We start from the raw sequence: 22,465 nt of genomic DNA on the forward strand, positions 1-22,465 counted from the left end.
CTTGCCTGGAGAATCCCATGGATGGCAGAGCCTGGTGGGCTACAGTCCATGGGGTCATAAAGAGTCAGACACAACTGAGTGACTTCACTTTTCACTTTTTCATGTGCTTACAGCCGCCTGTGTATATTCTGGAGAAATGTCTTGATTTCTTGGTCCATTTTCCAGTTGGGTTTTGTTGTGTTCTAGGAGTTATTCTGGATATCAGTCACCTACCCAGATACACGGTTTGCAAATATTTTCTCCCATTCCATGGCTTGTCTTTTCACTTAACTTTTTTGAAGTATAGTTGCTGTATGGTCTTTTCATTTTCAATAGTGATCTTTGATGTACAGAGTTTTAAGTTTTTATGTAGGCCAGTTTATTTTTTCTTTGCCTATGCCTTTGGTGTTACAACCAAGAAATCACTACTGACTTCAGTGTCACAAAGATGTTCCCTTTTCTTCTTTTATAGTTTTGGCTCCTAAATCTAGATCTTTGACCCATTTTGAATTAATATTTGTACGTGCTATAAGGGGAAGCTCCAATTGCAGGTCACACTCAGGCTGGCTTCTGACGCCCCTTTGCTTTCTTGATTGGCAGAGATCTCAGCGGATTTCAAGGAGCCAGGGAAAGAGAAGGCGCCCCCAACAGCAGCCTGCGGCTCGCCCCTGGCCGCCCAGCCCTCGCCCGTGGCCGAGCTCCCTCAGGCTGCCCCGCTGCCGTCGGGCTCGCCGGCCCTGCCTGGGCGCCTGGAGGACTTCCTGGAGAGCAGCACAGGGCTGCCGCTGCTGACTGGCGGGCACGAGGGACCGGAGCCCCTCTCCCTCATCGACGACCTCCACAGCCAGATGCTGAGCAGCTCCGCCATCCTGGACCACCCCCCATCCCCCATGGACACCTCGGAATTGCACTTTGCGCCTGAGCCCAGCGGTGTGGGCCTGGACTTGGCTGACGGGCACCTGGACAGCATGGACTGGCTGGAGCTGTCCTCGGGCGGGCCGGTGCTCAGCCTGGCCCCGCTCAGCACCACGGCCCCCAGCCTCTTCTCCACGGACTTCCTCGACGGCCACGACTTACAGCTGCACTGGGACTCCTGCTTGTAGCTCCGGGGGGTGGGAGGGCTAGAGGCCCCGAGAACTCTGGGGCGCCCGGCACTTTCCAGCCCCATCCCGCCCCTCCGTGAGGCCGGAAGTCCTGACAATCACAGGCCCTGCCTGCTCCAGGGAGGCGGTGCCGGGACCCACCCCGGGCTCCGGGAGGCCTGCACGGGCCGGGCTTTTCTATTTGACCTCCTTCTGTGAGGTCGGGGTGCACTTGCTGGCTGCGGTCTGCTCAGGAGGCGAGGCCCGGGGCTGAGGCAGAGGCAGAGCCAGAGCCCGCGTGTCTTCTTCCTCCGAGGGGGCACGGGCTGGGCCTCTACCTCACCATCCTCGCGGCGCCAACACCAGCGTCCCAGGCTTCCCGGGAGGGGCTCCCTGCATCTTAGTGTCTTGGTGTAGTGCAGCCATGTGTGGTTGGTGGCAGTTTCTGTACAGGTGTACATACCTCTGTTATATATATCGCCATACGTATACACATATCTCGGCGGGGGTGGATGAGGCCGCCCCCGCCTTCTGCACACGCAAGGGCCTGGAGACCACCGCTCCCAGGGCCGGGCGAGGCTCACCGCGGCCCCGCCCATCACTTGTGTTTGACGTGTAGCCACCTCGCCACAGCCTGAGCCCCACCCTCCTGCTTCCTGCTCCTTATCAGTGCCACGAGGGCGGGGCGCTTCCTGCCCACATTCCGTCTGCTGCCTCACTGCAGCCACCACGGCCCGGGCGGGGGAGCCCGAGACGGCCCTCAGGCTCTGGCCGCCGCCGCCGCCTGCCCCTCACGGTCATCCACGGGACTAGGGGTGGCGTCACCAAAACCGGAGGTGGGACAGCTGTGTGAACTTTTTAAAATAAAAACAAAAACACCTCTTGCTGGTCCATGTCGTTCAATCCACGTTAGACGAGACGTGGGTGGTAGGGCTGGGTCCCAGGTGTCCACGCTGTGACCCTGACACCACTTCCCAGCCCTGGCTGGATGGGAGACGGGGAGGTGCTTTCTCAAAGACAAGAGTTTATTTATAAATCACGGAGGCCCAGGAGCCTTCAGCCACCCCACCCTCTTCCTGAGCAAAACCTGACAGCCCAGAGCTGGCGCGCCACCCCCTCACGAGGTTTTTGGTCGGCACCATGGAGCTGGGCCCAGGGCCTCTGTAAAGACGCTGGCAGGACAGGGCCCTGCTCCAGCCCTGGGGGGACCTGGCAAAGCTGGGCACCCCCGCCTGTTCCTGCCACCCTCTGCCCTCCTCTGCCACTCTGACCACCGCCCCCCCCCCCCCCGACCACGGTGCCCAGTCAGAACGCTGGAGCCTGTCTTCCCCTCGACCCTGCAGCTTGGGGCTGGCCAGGGCCGGCCGTTCTCTCCTCGCTTTGTGGGGGGCGGGGGGGGGGCGGCGCCTGGGTGAGACAGGGCCCCTGGAGGAGCATGTCACCCGTCGATGTCCCAGCTGAAGAGGTGGTGCTTCACCAGCATGTCCTGGACGCCCTCCTTCAAGGGCTTCTTCTCCTCCTGCACGAGACAGCCCTCCTGTCATGGCTGCTGGGCACACGGCGAGGAAGCCAGGTGGCAGGGCCAGGGTGGTCGCTGCAGGTGGTGCCAGTACTCGGACCCCGCCCCCTCCCCCAGGCCTCGGCCACCCGGAAACGCTTGGGGGAGGCGGCCCCCGGCACCGATGCCAGCCTGCCCCACCCGCCACAGTCCCCTGGGAGGCAGGCCCCACCACCCACCTCTCTCTTTGCAGGAAGCTCCCAGTCCTGGGAGAGGCTGAAAGCGAAGCAGCAGAGGACCCTGGAGGGCGAAGGGGGGGGCTGTCAGACGCTGGCAAGGCTCAGCCCACACCCCCACACCCCCTGCTGCCCCCACACCCCGGGCTGGGCCTGCAGGAGCCCAGGGTCTCCTCACCGCAGCTCACACTTGATCTGGACCCAGCCGGGGCTGCGCAGGAAGGACCAGGGCTGGTACCACTTCTCCACCGTGGGCAGGCTGGAGCAGAGCACCTCCAGCCACAGGTGCAGCACCTGCTCGCTAGGGGCAGGGAGGGCACCTGCTCAGAGGCCCGTGCCCCCGACCTCTCACCGCCCCTCCTGCGTCTGAGGCTCCGTCACCACCTCCCTCAGCCCTGCTGGTCGCTCAGCCTGTGACGCGCCTGCTCGCTGGCCAGCAGCCCCACGGCATGCTCTGAGCTCATCGCGGGGGGGCCCCCGCCCCCAGGTCAGCGCGGCCTGGACGCCGCCCCTCTGCCTAGTGGCAAGTCCAGAAACCCCACGCTCAGCCTGGCCCGCTGGAGGCCGGCATCCCTCAGCCTGCAGCCAGGTCCCTGGTGAGCCCTGACCGCTCACCTCACTGGAACCAGTGCTTCACCAGCCCCAGTGCCCCTCCCTGCCAAGCGGTGGCTGGTCTCACACTGGAGGACAATCTTCCGGAGCCACCCTGGCCGCCGCCCACCTCCGTCGCCCAGCTCAGCCCCGCCCCCGGTGGGGGCACACGCACACACACACAGCCCCCGCTCACGGGGGCGCACACACTCACTTGAGCCCCACGCAGATGAGGGAGCGGAGCTTCACGTCCATTTGTGCGTGTGCGGCGTCGTGGGTCACGTTAACAGACTGCACAGCCTGGGGGGCACAGCGGTCACTCAGGTGTCCCCAGCTGCCCACCCTAGAGGCCAGTCCGCCCGCGGCCCCCCTTACCCGGTAGAGCAGCTCCTCTGGGGTCAGGACTTTGCCATCTTCATCCAACCTGAGGGGGGACCAGAGCTGCCCACACCGCCCTGGTGGGCTTGGGCCACGCCCTCCCTCCATCCCTGGCCCCAGGCTGCCAGGAGGGCTTGGGCCCCAGGCTGCCGAGAGGGTGACCTGCAGGAGGACGCAGGCACCAGGTTACCTGTACGTCTTGCACAGCACCAGGCGCGAGTACACGGAGTCGAAGTCTCTCTCGACCTCCCGGCCCGCTGCCTGGGGGCACGGTGAGTGTCAGCGACCCGAGGGTAGATACCAGGTCAGAGCCACAGAGTCCGGCTGAGCAGGTCACCTCCCCACCAGCTCCACGGGGTCCGGACACTCACCTCCTCGATGAACAGCCAGGGGTGGCAGGCGCCCCCGAGCAGTGAAGGCTTCTTCAGTCCGTGTTCAAATAGGGCCTTGAGGGCCGGGCAGAGGGTCCCTCGCACTAGGTCTGTGACCCCCTCTGTCACAGCATCGTCCCCCGCGATGGAGTACTGAGGGGGGAGGATGGGGTCTGAGGGCCCCAGCCAGCCCCTCCCCATCCTCACAAGCGCTCCACACGCCCAGGGGGACAGCCTGGGGCCAGGAGGGCGCCAGCCTTGGGGTAGAAGGGGCATGGCCCCCGGGGACAGGCCCACCTCGTGTGCGCGCTCACCTCCTTGCTCCGCTCATCCAGGACTTCCACGAACTTGGCTGGAAACCAGCCTGGGGGAGAAGCAGAGCCCGTGAGGCGCGCGGCTCTGCGTCCTGAGGTCTCCCACCCTCCACGGGGCTGAGGACACAGGGCGACAGAGACACTGAGCAAACCCAGCGCCGCCGCAGCTTCACGGCCTGGCCCACCCTCCCGCCGGCCCGGCACGACACGGACCAGACGGAGGCCTCACCTCTCAGGCCGTTCAGCTCGCCCACCCAGCAGTGCTCGTCCTTCTGAGAGACGATCTGCCAAGGAAAAGCGTGGGAAGCTCGGCTCCAGCTGCCCGGCTTTGTCCTGGGTCAGAGCTCTGGCCAGGCGAGGGCTTGGCCACCCCACCCGCTGCCAAGGGAAGGCGCCCACTCCCCACTCACCGTGATGATGTCGTTCTTGCGGAAGCCCAGCTCGTCGTCGTCATGGCGCTCGAAGTCCAGCAGGGCCTTGGCTCGGCGCGGGTGGCCGCGCGAGCAGGCCACGTAGTTTTCATGGTCCCGCTGGTGGCTCTCCATGCTGTAGTCCGGGGTCAGCTCCTGCCAGGGCGGCAGAAAGGCCACTGCTCAGGCCAGGGCCAGGGCAGCGGGGCCCGGTCAAGCCCTGCACCCAGGGCTGGGCCCCGAGACTCACCACATTGCAGTTCTTGGGGTCCGCGCACTGGAAGTGGCGGGCCACACGCAGGATGGCTTCCCGAAGGTCAGCCACCAGCTCCGTCTGCTTGATGTTCTTGGCCTTCATCGCCTCCAGGTCATCCTCCCCTACGAGGCCCAGAGACCAATGGCAGCCGTGGCCGTGCCCCATCCCGACTCCAAGGAAGGGCAGAGTCCACATGGGGTGTGAGTCTGATCACCCCCATCACCCCACTTTCAGAGCCCAGCCCAGCGCCCGGCCACAAGCACGGAGCTCTCACCAAAGAGCAGCGATGTGATGCCAGACTTCCTCCGCTGAGTCCTGCGGCGGACCACCTGTGGGCACGAAGTCAGGTCAGCGGGGCCAGGCACCCAGCACCCAGACCACCTGTGGGCATGAAGTCAGGTCAGCGGGGCTGGGCACCCAGCAGCCAGATGGCACCCCAGCACAGGAGGAGGCCCGGCCAGCATCTCACTCATGCTGCCTTCTCTGACGTGGCCTCTGACGCCAGCTCTGAGGGTCAGATCAAGCCTGGGTCTATCCTACGCCCAAACAGGGTAGCTCTTGGCAGAGACGTGCCAAGGCCAAAGCGGTGGTCCCTCCACAGCGGTGGTCCAGCCAGGCCGGGCCCTGGGAGCTGAGGGGCGGAGGTGAGCGGGGCCTCCTCCCTCCCACGCCCACCTGAGAGAGGCCAGTGGTGGCGGGGGCGCCCAGGAGCTGGCCCTGGTCGGCCAGGAGGTAGGCCAGGTGCTTGCGGCGCTGGGTCTCCACGGCCACGGCGGTGAGCGAGCCCGCCAGCCGCATGGCCTCCGCCAGCAGCAGGTCCGCGTCCTCCAGCTGTGACGGGATGTCTGACAGCGTGTTGAAGATGGAGGCCGAGTTCTCCGACTGGATCAGCTCGTCCTCCTGGGCCAGGCGAAGGGCGGGTGTCACCGCCTGGAGGACCCGAGCCACCAGGGAGACTTCCCTGCATGGTCAAGCTGAGCACAAGGAGGCCCTGCCCCTGAGAGACACCCCCGCTCCCTGGATGGGCCGGTGCTCAGGCCGCAGGAGGCTGCGACCCGGACCAGGGAGGCGGAGGGCCGGCCCTGCGGGGCTGCCAAGGAGCCACCTCTGACGCCGGGGCTGGGCCGTCACCTTGAGGCGCAGCATGCCCAACGTGGCCTGGAACAGCACCAGGGAGCCCTCGTAGAAAAACAGGTCCCAGAGGCGGAGCAGCAGGCGGATGTGCACCACGCTGGCGAAGGCCGTGAGGAACCAGTGCAGCGTGATGAGCGACAGCTCTGTGGACACACGGCGGGGCAGGGGCGGTGGGCACGGGGCCGCCAGAACGGGCGTCCCCCAGGCCCGCGAGCTGTGGAGGAGGCGGGGTGGCAGAGAGCAAGAGAGCTGCGCAGGGGGGCACGCCCCCTTCTCCCTCCCGAGCTGCCAGGTGCCATCCTTGGCCACGTCCTGAGGCCTCAGACCCGCGGCACCTAAGCCCAAGCTGGGACCCCAGGATCCAGAGCAGAGGCGGGTCGGGCCCTCACCAATGTCGTGCTCCTGGAGCAGCCTGTCCAGGCGAGGCAAGTACTGGACGATGAGGTGCCGCAGGACGCGCTGGTCCGTCTGCACGCCCAGCAGGGTGGTGCTGAAGTAGGAGGCAGGGAGCAGGTCCTCGATGATGGCGCACATCATCCAGAAGGCGTCATCCTCCTCCAGGAAGAGCAGGAGGCAGGCAGCCACCTGGCAGGGCAGGGGGACAAGGGGCATCTACCCAGGTCTCCACACACTGTCGGGGGGACCCATCAGAGTAAGGTGGCCTCTGTGGGCGTCATGCCACAGACCATGTGCCCGCCTCAGGCACCTGGCGGCCCTCTCCCTCCTCCCAACGCCCCCGCCACTCTCTCCTCCCCGCCTCCCACCCCAATGGTGAGGTGGGTCACCCCAGGCTGTGCTCACCATGCCCGTGCCCTGGCAGTAGCCGATCTCCGGGTAGAGCCAGGCCAGCGCTCGGAGCACCCTGCGCAGGCGGGGCACCCCGACGCCGCTCACGTGGGCGAAGCAGGCGTTGCTGGGCATGGTGCGGAGCAGGTCCTTCTCGATCTGCCGGCAGCCCGCCCACAACAAGAGCCCGTGAGGCGCAGCTGCCGCGGCACAGCCTCCGCACCCCCGACACCGAGACCCCCGGGGAGGAGGCCAGGGACCCCTGTGTGGGGCAAACCTCAGGTTGGCTTCTCTCCCAGGAAGAGGGGGTCCTCAGGCCCTGGGTCAAAGTTAACCCTCCTCCCTTGGGGATGAGAGCCCAGCTGGTGTGCAGCTGAGGCCACGTGGTTCACGGGGATCTTCTCAACTAAACTACAGAAGCCTGGGGCTTGAGCCAGAGCTATGGAATGAGAATCTCTGGAAAGAAGCCTGGAAACCTGCATTTAAAGTCTCCAGGGGACCCTAATATGCACCGGGTATGGTGACCTTTCTGACTATTCCCCCAACCCCTAGAGCAACCACGGGAGAAGCTGGCTCCAGGCACGGGTGTCGGGGTGAAAGGACTACCCAGGGCTGCCTCCGGCCGCAGAGCTCTCCTGGGCCACCCCTGAGGGGCCTCCCCCCACTCTTTGCCCCCCACCCCAGGGCCTCACCTGCTTGGCAGCAATGGTCTCATCGTTGGAGCTGTTCTTCACGATCTCTCGGTAGGACAGTTCGGAGTTCCTCTTCTTCTGCAGGGCCCCAGACAGCCGCATCCACAGCTGAGGAGGGGGCACGGCACTCAGTCCCCGTGGGGCCCCGATCCCCATGGCCTCCGTGGGCCCCCGCCTCACCTGTGGCCTCATGCTATGGGGGACCCCGGCCAGCACCAGGGAGCGGAGCTTCTCCGAGCGTGGCAGGGAGACGGCGATCTTGTCCCAGGTGAGGTCCCCCACGTCGTGGTTGTGGGTGAACTCCAGGTGGGCCTGCCAGCGCAGCCTCTGGGGCGGGTCCTCCAGCAGCTGGCCGGAATAGGGGGTGCCATCTGCGTCTGTGGGGAGGGGGACAGCGACCCCGCTGTCTGTGCTCCGAGAGCAGAGGGCCAGGCTCGGGGTCCACTGCCCAGAGCTCACTGCTGAAACCCAGGGTACCCTTTCCAGTCACTTCCCTGGCACTTCCCTGGCACCCTGAACAGCAAATCTGCGCTCTTCACTGTCTCCCCCAAACCAGACCCATGAGCCCACCGTCCCTGCTCCCTAGGTGTTCACCCTTCTGCCCTGAAAATCCTGTTGGCCTCGTCTTTGTCGAGGATCAATAAACATCTAAACACTGTCCCCGTCAGGATACAGAATACTCCCATCATACTAGAAAGTTCCATGCTCCTCTCAGGTGCAGCTTTTAACTCACAAATGCCTGCCTGTGAACCCGACTACAACGAAGACTCGTCAGAACCGCAAACGCGCGGCCTGCAGACGGCCGGTCTCGGTCAGTTATCTGGCTGGGGGCAGGCCGCCCTGGGTTCTGGCAGACGGCCTCCCAAGCGCCCATGTGGCGACCGACAGCAGCAAGCAGTGGGGATAGCCTGGGGTTCGCTTACAGAAGACCGGTCACAGATACACAATGACCAGCCCATTGCAATGGGTCAGTACACAGTCACAGAAAATATTCTTTAAAGAATATCTTAACTGACAGACAAAATGCTCATAGAATAAGGTGAAGAGATATAAGAACAATATAAAAACATGTATATGATACCATCTTAGTTATGAAAGGTACAGACGAATACTCACAAAGCCAGGAAAAAAACACACTGAAATGTCAGCAGTTATCTGCAGGTTGTAGGATTACGGATTGTTTTAATCTTTACATATTGATGTATTTTTAAAATTCTTTATAATGAACATTATTGCTTTTATTATCATATTACGATCAATAAAATTAATCTTAAAAACAAAAACTGGGAATTCCTGGTGGTCCAGTGGCTAGGACTGAGCATTTTCATTGCCAAGGGCCTGAGTTCAATCCCTGGTTGGGGAACTAAGAATCCACAAGCTGTGCAGAGTAGCAAAGAAAAGAAAAAAGGGAACCTCGCCCCTCTCCAAAACCAAAAATATCCTGGAGGACTCCGTATACTTGTAATAGCATCAGCATCAGATGTGGCTTTGTCCATGATTCTAGAACATCGGGGTGAAACATCCAGAGCCCGAGGCCACCACAGTGTCATCGGTCACAGAGCTGGTGCTCCCCAACAAGGACGGGGCAGGTTACCCCCGAGGGGCTCAGTCTCACCTTCCTTGTCCACGCGGAACCCGAACTCATCATAGCAGAACTCTGGCTGCTCCACGGTGGCCTCCTCCTAGAGCCGGGGGCGGGAAGGTCAGCCCTGCTGCACTCCTCCCAGCCTCCCCTGAAGCCTCCTGTGGGAGGCTCTCAGCTACGGGGCCAATGACCCTCTCGAATTCTCCCCGCATTTTCCTCGAGGTCAAAGATAATAAGGTCAAGGCAAGAAACACATTTTATGTGTTTTCTGTCCCCATAATACCGAGAGCAGAGGTCATACTTTTTCTCCAACCTAATGGTTGATTCACAGAGGATGTGGAGCTAAGAAGCTGTCTCTGGGGCCCCATGTGAATACAGGGGAGCGACTCCCCTCCCAGGACACCTGCAGCAGGTGGTGGCCCCCCGGGTGCCCCAGCGTGGGGCAGAGCTGCTGAGCCTGCTGTACCTGCGCGTACTTGGCCAGGATCTCCTGGGGCCACATACTCGGAGTCAGGGCTGAGAAGGGGCCATTGGCAGAAGGTACGTGACTTCCTAAAAGCAGGGAAGACCAGGAATAGGAGATAAACATAATGCAGAGTATTCAGGGGGGAAATTCAAGTTGAGACACCCCCTTCTCTACCCCCACCCCCCACCATTAAAGGACTGGACCATCCAGAGTGGGATGGATGGGGGAGGGGAGAAAGCTAGCAATGTGCAACTTTTGGAGGCAGTTACAGGAGACCAGCGGTGTGCTCCAGACGGAACCGGACCCCCTCCCCAGCTCTCCTTCACCTGCGTATGAGGACTGCAGGGAGAGGGGAACAGGGACTCGGGGAAACTGACGAGACAGTGGCAGTAACCCTCCCAGAGACCTGTCAGAAGACTTCCTCCTCCCTCCACCTCTGACCTGGACAGTCCATGTGACCCTCAAAGGTCCATGGGAAACAAGCCTAGTTCCCTCCCACCAGGAAGATCCTCTTGGGTAAGACTCCCTTCCCCCTGGAGGGCCTGTCACCCCATTTCCAAGCCAGGCCCCTGCCTCCCACCTGACATTGTGCGGAGAGGACAGGAGAATCTTCTGCAGATCCAGACTGGGGTTTCCTAGCCTAGTGTCTCAGAGCTGGGAGGCTCCTCAAGTGTCATCTGGTCCAGAAACATCTGCTTGGGCAGGAGTGCAAAGGGGAAAGTCATCCACCGCAGCCCCTCTGCAGGGGGTCCTTTCTGTACATAGACTGATATGCTGGTCCAGGGCGGTGGCAAGGTAAATGTTTGACAGGGAAAGAAAAGTCTCACTTGAAAGAAAAAGTCTACTGTTCTCAACATTTCGTCCAAGAGGAAAACACTGTGAAGAAGCTATGAAACTGCTGTTCTCAACAGCTCTGTGGGCCAAGAGGAGAGCCTGCTCAGTCCCTGCACTCCTAAGGCTGGAGAGGACCACACAGACAGACTTCCTGATGCTCTACGCTCAAGCAAACATTCCTAAAACAGAAGATAAAAACCAGACACCGCCGAAACTTCCGTGAATAGGTTCCTCCGAGCCAGAATTTTTGAGGAATCACTTAGAACACGTCTGAGTCAGTACCTCCACTCACCTGACTCTGGCGTTTCCACTTCATCCACCACACTTTCCAGCACCTCATGGCTGGAAAACCATGAAGTTGTAATCTAACTAAATCTCCTGTTATTGTTTAAACCCTTGCCTTTCTCTTTTTGTCCTCGTAAAAAAGTGACTCAACATTAAAAAGACAAATAGCCCAATTTTTAAAAACAGGCTTAAGATCTGAACAGACATTTCTCCAAAGAACAGATGTTAAGTAGCCAGTGAGCATGTACAAAGATGTTCAACATCATTAGTCACCAGGAAAATGCACATCAGAACCACAGTGAGAGACCACGTCAGAGCCATGAGGACGGCTGTAATCAGAAAGGCAATGATTAGTGCTGGTGACGATGTGGCGAAACTGGAAGCCTCAACTGCTGCTGGTGGGAACGTCAGAGGGCGGAGCTACTGTGGAAAGCACTCTGACGCTCCTCAAAAGGTGAGATGTAGGGTTACCATATGACCCCAGAATTCCACTCCTAGTTATTTACCCAAAGAAGTTAAAACAAGTATCCACACAACTGTACACGGAGGTTTACAGCAGAATGACGCATTCGAGCCAAAATGCAGAAACAACCCGTGTGTCCAAGAACTGGTGCAGGGGTATATGGAATGCACAGAATATCCATACAACGGAATGTCATTCAGCTGTAAAAAGGAATGAAGTGCTGATGATACTATACCATTGGGGAATCTTCAAAACAGTAGGCTCAGTTAAAGAAGCCCGTCACAAGAGGATGAATATTGGTATGATTCTATTTAAAAGAAATATCCAGCAGAAGCAAATCCCCAGTTACAGAAAGTAGATTAGTGACTGCCAGGGGCTGGAGGAGAGGGGAAGGCAGAAGGCAGGGGAAGGATGTGTGCGGGGTATCTATCTGTGGAGGTGAAAACTGGTCTGGAATTGGAGAGTGGTGATTAGCCACACAACAGCAAGAAATATTCAAACCACTAAATTATCCACTTTAAAAGTAGTGAACTTTGTAGCATGTGATTTGTATCTCAATTTTAAAACAATAAATAATCAACCGAGGCATCAGCACTCAGGGCTTCCTCTCACTTTCTAACCTGCTCCCTTTAGAACTAGAAAGAACCTATCATCACCTACTTGAGCCTCAACAGAAATGCAGTTTCTCAGTCTTTTTCTGAATGAAGCCTTTCACTTCTAACCGTGAAACGAAAGGAAAATAACATAAACGGAAGATAACCATGAGGCCGTGGCTGAAATCTTTTAGGACAAGTGCCCTCTGGGTTTTGGAACTACACCCGCCCAGCCCTGAACACCCTTCCGCCATTCTCAGGTGACAGGAGCGTGCAGGTGACAGCTGCTGGCTTCATCTCCCCCCTGCTGTCTGCACAGGGTTCTGGGTAAGCGCGAAGGGTCAGCTGAGTGAGAGAGAAACAAAAAGGAAAGTCAAAGAACCATCGAGGGCACCCTGAGAAAACATCAGCCTATGGACCCTTTACTCCAGCATACGTTGAAAATTAGGCACATGAAAAACATCTTAGCTCTCTTTAAAGACACACTTGCAAATCTGGGGCCAAAACTAATCAGCTTGTCCCAAGGGCAGTTCAGCTGGGTCACCAGCCCCTCCTCCTGCCCAGACACAACCTAACTGGGCCATGTATGAGCTAAATGCTCATCATGACGGCCCACCTGGGAGGCAGCCCTCCTGCTTCCAGATAAGTCCTGCTGAGAAACAGATGGCAGAACCCACTTCCCTAATGGGCCAGCCGCCCTAGACCTGTCTGTCTGCTTTGCAAGAGGAAGACGTAATGTCTTCCTTCAGTGTGACAGGTATGCAGGGCCTGGTTTGAATCAGAATTCTGTGATGGATGGAGCAAGTATTTTTACATTAAAGCAAGAAGTTCTTAAAATCATGTCAGCATGCATCCTCACAGCATATTTTGACGCAGATTATCTCCAGTCCTCACACATGAGAAACAAGCCGAGAGGAGACCCACGTGCAGTCTCCCAAACGGACCCTGATAACCGTCTCCAGCATGGCACCTGCTGAGAGGCTGTTGGTCAGCCACCAGCTCAGCAGTGCTGGGAAAGAACCCCCGAGCTCGGCCATGCCGCTGCGGCCCGGAGCCCTGGGCGAGCACGCTGCTGTGGCATCAGCCTTAGGAGAGCGCGGCTTTCCAGCTCATCCTCTGCCACCTTCGTGCAGGGCCAGACAGTGCTGCGGATCAAGTGAAGACCTCTCTGGTCAGACAGATGTGCATTCACACCCCAGCTCTGCGGCTCCCCGCTTATAAGCTTGGGCACATTCACATCACTTGTTCGAATATCAATTTTCTTCTCCACAGACTGGATAGAATAACAGTACCTACCTACGTCCTAAAGTGGTTATGAGGATGGCGTGAAAACACCATCTGCCCTGACACACAGCAAATGCTCGGGAAGCATCGGGCGATAAGCAGTCCTCCTCCTAACCTCCGGAAGGTTACTGTTAATTACTGGACCCTCGACACTGAGGTTACTAAAGGCCGTATGGCAACTGCTGAAAACCATCCATTACAAGCTCAAAAAACAACAACTTCCTATGGTTCAGTGTAACACATGCCAGTTGAGATCATCAGAAGCACTCCTCACCAGCACCTCAGAGGCAGTGACCTGGCTGTTTCCTCCAGAAGGGCCGAGGACGTGCGGAGGAAGCGGGTGCTGCTGTGGAGGACGGAGCGGGCTGGGAAGGCAGTTCTCAGCATGCAGCTCCCTTTCCCCACCTTGGCTTGCCCCTTGTTGGTTCAGTCACTCAGCAGTTACTGAGCGCCGCCAAGAGACAAGCATGGCTATCAGGGCCAAGATGCAAAAATGAAAAACGCAAGTCCCCACAATTACATCCCAACAGACTCAGCGAACACAGAAACAGCTGTCAGACGGTGCTACCTACAGTCCTGAGGGGAAGGTGCAGAAGTGTCAGGAGAAAGGGGCCATGTAGCTAACGTGATCAGGAAAAGTTCTCTGAGGATTAGGTGACATCCAAGCAAAGACCCAAACAGAAGGCAGTGGGAGACCAAGTCCTGTGGCTCCTGAGGCAGGAGGGTCCAGGCGGCAGGCGCAGCAGGGAGGGGCGTGGCAGGTGGCGGCAGCTGCAGGGGCCGCCGGCTCAGGGGGCCTTCAGCGCGCAGACAGCCGGGTCTCCTTCTCCTACCGGCTCTAAGCAGCGGTGAGCCCCAATCTGACTCAGGATTTAAAAGTTCTCTCTGGCTGCTGTGCAGAGAAGACTGCAGGGCATGGGGTGGTGACGTGGTAGGAATGATGTTGGCTTTGCTATTGTGGGAACAGTGAGAACAGGCCAGACTCTGGATATATTTTAAAGACTCTCTGAAAATTATATATATAGGCCATTTCTCTCACTAACTGCCCCTGAATCCCTGAGTTCCCAACAGGAGCTGGAAGTGCTCTCACTAATCCGGGCAGGCAGGTTTTCCAGCTTCCGGCTGCTGTGGGAACCTTCGTGAAAGCAGCCATCTGGGAGCTGGCGGGAGCACCAGCACCGGTGGCCCTGCTGCTGCCGCAGGGGCACTAAGGGGCAGAAGCTTGAATAGCAACGAATATAATGGAAGCAGATTAAAACACATAAATGCAATTCTTAAAATTACCTTTTGATCCAGTAATATTCTCCTGGAAACTTAAGGAAATAATTCAATAGAAGCGAAAAAGTATGTGCATGAAAAGGTCTACTTCAGCATCATCTATATAACAAAAACATGAGAACAATTTATATGTCAAATATTATAGGAATTAATAAGATCTGGGTATACTGACACTGTAAAATGTGATATAATCATTTCATATTCCGGTTACGGACTTCTGCTTCTGGCTGAGATGGAGCTATAAGGAATTGGATTTACTTTCCCAACCCGAACAGCTAAAAAGCCAAAAAGATACACGAAACTATGGCTTCTAAACACTGGACGACAGGCCGCACAGGACAGTGAAGCCGGGGAGAGAGAGAACAATTGAGCTGAGCCCTGTGATCACCTGGAGCGAGTCTGCAGTCAGGACTGAGCGCCCAGGAGGGCCGAGGAGCTGCTGAGAGCTAAAAGCCACCAAAGCAGCCTGAATATGTAGACCAGAGACCTGCAGAGAGAACTCCAGAAATCTGCGGACAGCACCCTCAAATCAGTGAAAAGTGTGTGTGTGTGTGTGTGTAAGCTACCCAAGGTTGGGAAGACAGCCACCTGCAAGGAATGTGAGGAATAATACCTGAAGCTCACCCTACTGAGTCATCGTGATTGTATTTTCCTTTTCAGAAATTCACTTAAATTTTAAGAACTTTTCATCTATGTTCATAAAGAAGGCTTGATTGTAGTTTTCTTTCCTAGTAACACCTTTCTTGGGTTTGCTATCAGGATGGTATCTGCTTTACAGAATGATACGGAATTAGTCTTTCCTCCTCCATTTTAAGGAAAAGATTGTGTAGAAACTGGCACTATTTCTTCCTCAAATGTTGAAATAAAATCACCAATCAAGTCTCTGGTGCCTGGAGTTTCCTTCATGGAAAAATTTTCAACTACAATTTTTTAATAGAGATAAGGCTATTCCGATTATCTATTTCTCTTGAGTGAGCTTTGATGGTTTGTGTACTTTCAAGGAATTTGACTATTATCCAAGTTGTTGAATTTATTGGTAAATTGAGCCCAAAGTATGCAGAAGAAAAAGACAAACAATAAAGATAGCCACAAAAATCAGTACAATAGAAAGCCAAAAAGAGAGAGAAAAATCAATGAAACCAAAATCTGTTCCTCTGACATCAATAAAATCAAACTGATCAGACTGAACAGGAAAACAAGACACAGATTGCCAGTATTATCAGGAATGGAAGAAGATACACTACTATAGGCCCTGTAGGCATTAACAGGGTAATAAGAGAATATCCTGAACAACTTCTGCCAGTAAGTTCTACAATGCATAAAATTAATACCATCATGACCAGTAGACTTTATCTTGGGAATGCAAGATAAGTTGTTTAATATTTAAAAATCAATGTAATTCAGTATATCAACAGACTGAAGAAGAAAAACTGTATGATTATCTCAATAGATGCAGAAGAAACATTTCACAGAAGTCAACATCCATTCATGATAAAAACTCTTGGCGATCTAGAAATAGAGGAAACTTTCTTATCCTAATAAAAGGCATCTACAAAAATCCTACAGTTAGTATCATACTTAAAGATAAATGCCTGAATGCTGTCCCCCTAAGATTGCGAACAACGATAAGATTCAACATAATGCCAATCAAAGTCCCAGTAGGATATTTTGCTAAAACGGACAAACTGATTTTAAAAGCTAAATGGATAGGTAAAAGAATAAAAATACTCAAAATATCAATAATTTGGAAAAGCAGAAAGTTGGAGAATTCACACTACCTGATTTCAATACTTACCATAAAACTATTGGGTTGATCAGAAAGTTCATTCAAATTTGTCCATAATACATTATGGAAAAACCTGAATGAACTTTTTGGCCAACCCAACACATGCAGTACTGGGTGACACTGGCAACAGGAAAGACACACAGATCAATGGAACAGAAGAGGTGATCAGCAGCAGACCCATACACGTGCTCAAGTAAAGCTTTGAATTGATTTGTGTCCCCCATAAAAAGGTATGTTGAAGTTCCATTCCTCGGTACCTCAGAATATGACCTTATTTGGAGAATGGGTCTTTGCTGATTTAACCAACTTAAGACGACCTCATTAAGGTGAGCCCTAATCCATTATATCTGATGTCTTTTAAAAAGGGGGAATTTGGGCACAGATATGAGAGAGAGATGATATGAAGAGATGGAAGAACACCATGTGGAGCACAGACTGGAATTATGGTACAATAAGCCAAAGGACGCCTGGGGTTACTAGAAGCTGGAAGAAACAAGGAAGGATCCTCCCCTACAGGTTTCAGAGTGAGCATGGCCTTGCTGACACCTTGATTTCAGATTCCTGGCCTCCAAAACTGAGACAATATTACTGTTGTTCTAAGTCACTCGGTTTGTGATACTTTATTATGGCAGCCCTAGGAAAGTAATTAATTTTCAACAAAAATACAAATGCAATTCAATGGGGAAAGGGCAGTCTTGTCAACAAATGGGCCTAGAAAAATCACTACAAAACTTCTAAAAGAATGGACTTCCCTAAGTAGTCCAGCAGTTGAGAATCCGCCTGCCAATGCAAGAGACACGGGCTCAACCCCTGGTCGGAGATGATCCCACATGTCAGGGAGCAATTAATCCTGTGCGCCACAGCTGTTGAAGCCTGTGCACCCAGAGGCCACGGTCCGCAACAAGAGACGCCCGTGTGCCGCAACTACAGAAAGTCCACACACAGCTACGAAGACCCAGTGCAGCCAAAAAATTTCTAGAACAGGAGAAAATGTTTGTGATCTTGGTTATGCAAGGATTTCTTAGCTATTACACTATAAAGCATGATATATAAAAGAAAACATTTGATTAGATTATCAGAAGCCACACATGGTAGAAACTATGTCCACATCACACATTTGATAAAGAACATGTAACCGGAATATAAGGAATTCTGAAAACTCAGTAAGCTAGAAACAAACAATCCAATTTAAAAAAGAAAATGGGCAAAAGATTTGAACAGGAGCATTACCAAAGATACAAAGATGACAAACATCCAGAAAGATACACAACACCCACGAGTCATTAAAGAAGGCAAATTAAAACCACAATGAGATTATACCACACACACATTACACAGCTAGATTAAAAAGCAAACCACCAGCACCACCTGACCATCAAGCGCTGATGAGGATGCAGAGTGACTAGTGTTCTCACTCATTGCTGGCGGGAATGCAAAATTTTGGAAGAGCGTTTGGCAGATTCTTATAAAGTTAGACATATACTTAACCATATAACCCAACAAGGTATGTTTATCTAAGGGAAATGAAACTTTTGTTTACACAAAAACCTGCGTGAAAAGGTTTTTGGCAGCTGCGACTGCCAGAATCTGAAAACGCAAATATCCTTTAACTGGTGAATGGATGGATAAACAATTGTGGTACATCTATGTAAATAAAAAACTACTGAACACTCAACACAGATGAATTTTCTTTCTTTTTTTTCTTTTAATTTTTACAGTAGGCCCTTGTTGATTACCTGGTTTAAATACAGCAGTGTGTACCCATTAACCCCAAACTCCCAATCTATCCCTATCCTCCAGTCTCCCTCATTCTCTAAATCTACAAGTCTGTTTGTTTTGTAAATAAGTTCATTTTATCTTTTTTTTTTTAAGATTCTGCACATAAGCAATAATCATGTATTTGTCTTTCTCCATCTGACCTACTTTACTTAGTATTATTATCTCCAGGTCCACCCAGGTTGCTGCAAATGGCATTATATCATTCTTTTTTACGGCTGAGGAGTATTCCATTGTGTATATAAACCATGGCTCTATCCATTCGTCTTTCAATGGACATTTAGGTTGCTTCTATGTCTTGGCTACTGTAAACAGTGCTGCTATGAACACTGGGGTGCTCGCATCTTTTCAAATTAAGGTTTTCCCCAGGTATATGCTTCAGGAGTGGGATTGCTAGATCATGAAGTAACTATATTTAGTTTTTTAAGGAACCTCAATACTGTTTTTCCATAGAGGCTGCATCAATTTACATTCCCACCAACAGTGCAGGAGGTTTCCCTTTTCACCACACCCTCTCCAGCATTTATCACTCGCAGCCTTTTTAAAGACGGCCATGTGACTGGTCATATCTTTTTTCCTTCTCATTGTATTCATGGGATTCTAAAGGCAAGAATACTGAAGTGGTGTGCTATTCCCTTCTCCAGTGGACCATGTTTTGTCAGGCTCTGACTGGAAGGGACATATCCTTCAGCCACTCCAGGCAGCCAGGCGACATGCCGGTGCCCCGGTTGCCCCACTGCTGGTTCTCGTTGAGGATGCAACCTTCACCAGGTGTTGGCCAACATGCCGCCTGGGTTTCCAGTGGTCATGCACAGAGGTGAGAGTTGGACTATAAAGAAGGCTGAGCACTGAAGAATCGATGCTTTTGAACTGTGGTGCTGGAGAAGACTCTTGAGAGTCCCTTAGACTGCAAGGAGATCCAACCAGTCCATCCTAAAGGAGATCAGTCCTAAATATTCATTGGAAGGACTGATGCTGAAACTGAAGCTGCAATACTTTGGCCACCAGATGCAAAGAGCTGACTCTTTGGAAAAGACCCTGATGCTGGGAAGATTGAGGGCAGGAGAAGAAGGGGACGACAGAGGATGAGATGGTTGGATGGCACCACTGAGTCAATGGACAGGAGTTTGAGCAAACTCTGGGAGTTGGTGAAGGACAGGGAAGCCTGGCGTGCTGTAGTCCATAGGGTCGCAAAGAATCGGACACGACTGAGCGACTGAACTGAACAGGTTCATTGGAAGCAGAAGCCTGGGGCAGGGGCTGGTAAAGGACCAGCTCCAGTTCAGCGGCATCACTGACTCAATGGATGTGAACTTGAGCAAACTCCGGGAGAGAGTGAAGGACAGGTAAGCCTGGTGTGCTGCAGTTCATGGGGCTGCAGAGAGACACAACTTAGTGACTGAACAATTCTGACTGGTGTGAAGTGATACCTCATTGTAGTTTTGATTTGCATTTCTCTAATAATTAGTGATGTTGAGCATCTTTTCAGGTGCCTACTGACCATCTGTCTGTCTTCTTTGGAGAACTATCTATTTAGGTATTTTGCACATTTTTGATTGGGTTTTTGTGTTGTTGTTGTTGTTGTTGTTGTTATGGAGTTGTATGAGCTGTTTGCATATTTTGGAAAAAATTACACTCTTTTCAGTCACACCATTCGCAAATACTTGCTCCCATTCCGTAGGCTGCCTTCTCATCTTATTGAGGATGTCCTTTACTGTGCAAAAGCTTGTAAGTTTCATTAGGTCCCATTTGTTCATTTTTACTTTTATTTCTTTTGCCTCGGGAGCTAATAAAACATTGGTACAATTTATTAGAGAGCTTTAATTTTTAACGGTGAGGGTGGAAGTCTAACCGGGAACAGAAGAAAAATGGAGTAGATCATGAAGATGTGATTTCAGCCATTTAAAATGTATTTAATACACACACATTGAAGGTAATATAAAAAGAATATGCCTGGGTTAAGTGGTAGGAGTATGGGACTTCCTCATTTTGATTTTAAATGTTCTTTTTGAAAAAGTACAGAAGTATTGTGTTTAAAAATAATTACACCACATCAAAACATTTGTACACAATGTTTGTACACAAACATTTGTACATTTGAACATTTGTACACAAATGTTCACAACAGCATTATTTATAATAGTCCAGAAGTGGAAACAATTCAAACGCCCATCAAGTGATGAATGGATGAACAAAACGTGGTATACCAATACACTGGAATCAAGCTCTGACACGTGCCGATGTGGAGGAGCGCGCCTGGCTCTGTCCCTGGGATTTCCCAGAGAAAAACACTCGAGTGGGCGGCCATGTCCTCCTCCAGGCGCTCTTTCTGATTCAGGGATTGAATCTGGGTCTCCTGTGAGCCACCTGGGAAGCCCTGGTATATCTATACATTGGAATACATTATTCTTCCTAAAAACGAATCACGTATTGACACATGTGCCAACATGGCTGAACCTTGAAAACATGCTCAGTGAAAGCAGTCAGTCACAAAAGACCACACAACATGTAATTCTATTTATATAAATTGCTCAGAATAGGCAAATCCAGAGAGACAGAAGGTAGATTAGTAGCTGCAGGGGCTGGAGAGAGGGGGAAACAGAAAATTACTGCTAGCGGATATGCAGTTTCTTTTGGGGTGATAAAGTATTCTGGAATTAGTAATGGTTACACAAAAGTGAATACACTGAAAACCTCTGAATTGTATACTTTAAAAGGGTAACTTTCATGGTACATGAATTATATCTCAATTTTAAAAGACTACAGTTTAAGTACAGAACACTGAGGAATAAGAACGTGTTCTCCTTGTGTTTTCTGAGGTCCGCAAATGAAGCCTGAACTTACACCAGCTATGCAGTTTCTTATCTTGCCTTCCTCCTCCTCCTTCCCTCTAGATATTACTTATCACCTTAAGTATCCATCTTCAATGTTCATTCAAAACCAAAAAAAGCAAATGCGAAAAAAAGGTGCAAACTATTAGACATAGTTTATGTGTAACCGTGAAAAGAACCCCTTTCTTTCTCATTTATAATTAGAGTGAAAGTGAAGTCGCTCAGTCGTGTCCGACTCTTTGTGACCCCATGGACTGTAGCCCACCGGGCTCCTCCATCCATGGAATTTTCTAGGCAAGAATACTGGAGTGGGTTGCCATTTCCTTCTCCAGGGGATCTTCCCAACGCAGGGATAGAACCCGGGTCTCCTGCATAGTGGGCAGAAGATTTACTGTCTGAGCCACCAGAGAATCCCAATTATAACTAACACTTCACTAAAACTGCTCAGCATGAATCTCACTTCTTAGCAGCAGGTGTGAAGTCAGGAACTCCCTGAGCTGCTAAAAGGTAAAGTCCGTCATTTTTCAAGTTACTGTAACAAGACTTCCCTCAAAGGTCAAAGTAATCACTGGAAAAAGAACTGACAACACTTAGAAACCAGATTTTCAAGGTTATTTTTGTTTTTTAAGGCTAAACAGAATCCCCAGGTATCTGCCTTCACATGGGGCTGTAGCAGCTTTCCACCACAGTGATGTGAAACACCTTCCCTAAAGCAAAAGCTACTAAAAGCAGTTTAAAGGAAAAGAGAAGCTTATAAACCAGGAGACCAGAAAAGTACATCAATTTGCAAGACAGGCTCTAAGGGGGAAGAACGCTATTTCTGAATCTAGTTGTACAGAAATGCCCCCTGTCCCCTGAGTTTTCTCCGCAGCCTGGACGTTTACTTGGTCTCCTGCCACATTTGAGCTAAGGTCAGGGAGGACAGGGGCTCTCAGGGCCAGCAGCTCAGGTGCGCTTCTTCCTAACACTCTGGGCACTTTGCTCTTTTCCACTGAGAACATGAAGGACAGACTTAAGTGGCAGCGGGACAAATGTAGCCACAGGTCAGAAGACAATCTCGGAGCATAAACACAGTCACTGGTTTATATTCTGGGAAGGGAAGTTTGGGACTCTCCTCTGAGCTTTGTAATTATACTAACACAATGACATTAACAGAAATCAAATTTTAAAAAATTCTGCCACAAGTTTGCCAGTTCAATAAGTCACATTTTCTTCCTTCCTCTCCTCACTTTAGTTTTTTTTCTATACATAGTCCTCTTATATTTTAGATTTTGAAATATTTTTATCTACTGAACATTAAATTATCATTTCCCCAGTAATTATGCAGTCTTTGTTCTGTAATTTACTAATGTAGTCATCTTTTGATACAATATTTAGGCACCCAACAGCAATTTTTGTACTAAGAACAGTGTTGTGAGGAACTTGACCTTCAAAGATTTTTTTAAATGAAGTTAATGCATCTGTTATTCTCCAATTAAAAATAAAAATAAAATAATAAAATGTATGTGTTGTGCTTAGTCGCTCAGTCCTGTCTGACTCTCTGTGATCCCATGGACT

At 52.3% G+C, this 22,465-nt stretch overlaps 2 protein-coding genes across 16 annotated transcripts in view; one reads left to right on the plus strand and one right to left on the minus strand.

Moving 5' to 3' along the window:
• The window catches only part of MRTFA (myocardin related transcription factor A), a 207,750-nt gene extending 205,808 nt beyond the window's left edge, over positions 1 to 1,942 (plus strand). For all 8 annotated transcript variants that reach the window (XM_044940823.2, XM_044940825.2, XM_044940827.2 and 5 more), the window contains one exon: positions 580 to 1,942. In XM_044940823.2, coding sequence (XP_044796758.1) covers positions 580 to 1,082 — 503 coding nt within the window. In that variant the 3' untranslated portion in view covers positions 1,083 to 1,942. The remainder of the gene's footprint in view (positions 1 to 579) is intronic.
• Positions 1,943 to 2,065: 123 nt separating this feature from the next.
• The window catches only part of SGSM3 (small G protein signaling modulator 3), a 32,887-nt gene continuing 12,487 nt past the window's right edge, over positions 2,066 to 22,465 (minus strand). The window contains exons 2-22 of one of the 8 annotated variants that reach the window (XM_045165238.1): positions 10,359 to 10,470; positions 9,779 to 9,864; positions 9,343 to 9,409; positions 7,908 to 8,104; positions 7,728 to 7,835; positions 7,051 to 7,194; positions 6,639 to 6,834; positions 6,247 to 6,392; positions 5,791 to 6,015; positions 5,390 to 5,444; positions 5,110 to 5,237; positions 4,860 to 5,015; positions 4,679 to 4,733; positions 4,450 to 4,499; positions 4,136 to 4,288; positions 3,955 to 4,025; positions 3,762 to 3,810; positions 3,601 to 3,686; positions 2,974 to 3,089; positions 2,799 to 2,859; positions 2,066 to 2,580 (exon numbers count right to left, since the gene is read on the minus strand). In XM_045165238.1, coding sequence (XP_045021173.1) covers positions 2,562 to 2,580; positions 2,799 to 2,859; positions 2,974 to 3,089; positions 3,601 to 3,686; positions 3,762 to 3,810; positions 3,955 to 4,025; positions 4,136 to 4,288; positions 4,450 to 4,499; positions 4,679 to 4,733; positions 4,860 to 5,015; positions 5,110 to 5,237; positions 5,390 to 5,444; positions 5,791 to 6,015; positions 6,247 to 6,392; positions 6,639 to 6,834; positions 7,051 to 7,194; positions 7,728 to 7,835; positions 7,908 to 8,104; positions 9,343 to 9,409; positions 9,779 to 9,864; positions 10,359 to 10,365 — 2,175 coding nt within the window. In that variant the 5' untranslated portion in view covers positions 10,366 to 10,470 and the 3' untranslated portion in view covers positions 2,066 to 2,561. Of the gene's footprint in view, positions 2,656 to 2,798; positions 2,860 to 2,973; positions 3,097 to 3,600; positions 3,687 to 3,761; positions 3,811 to 3,954; positions 4,026 to 4,135; positions 4,289 to 4,449; positions 4,500 to 4,678; positions 4,734 to 4,859; positions 5,016 to 5,109; positions 5,238 to 5,389; positions 5,445 to 5,790; positions 6,016 to 6,246; positions 6,393 to 6,638; positions 6,835 to 7,050; positions 7,298 to 7,727; positions 7,836 to 7,907; positions 8,105 to 9,342; positions 9,410 to 9,778; positions 9,865 to 10,358; positions 10,471 to 22,465 lie in introns of those variants that run through there. The other 7 variants (XM_045165237.1, XM_044940833.2, XM_006071274.4 and 4 more) reach the window with 7 other exon arrangements.

This window comes from Bubalus bubalis, chromosome 4 (genome assembly GCF_019923935.1).
Source record: "Bubalus bubalis isolate 160015118507 breed Murrah chromosome 4, NDDB_SH_1, whole genome shotgun sequence".
Classification (NCBI taxonomy): domain Eukaryota; kingdom Metazoa; phylum Chordata; class Mammalia; order Artiodactyla; family Bovidae; genus Bubalus; species Bubalus bubalis.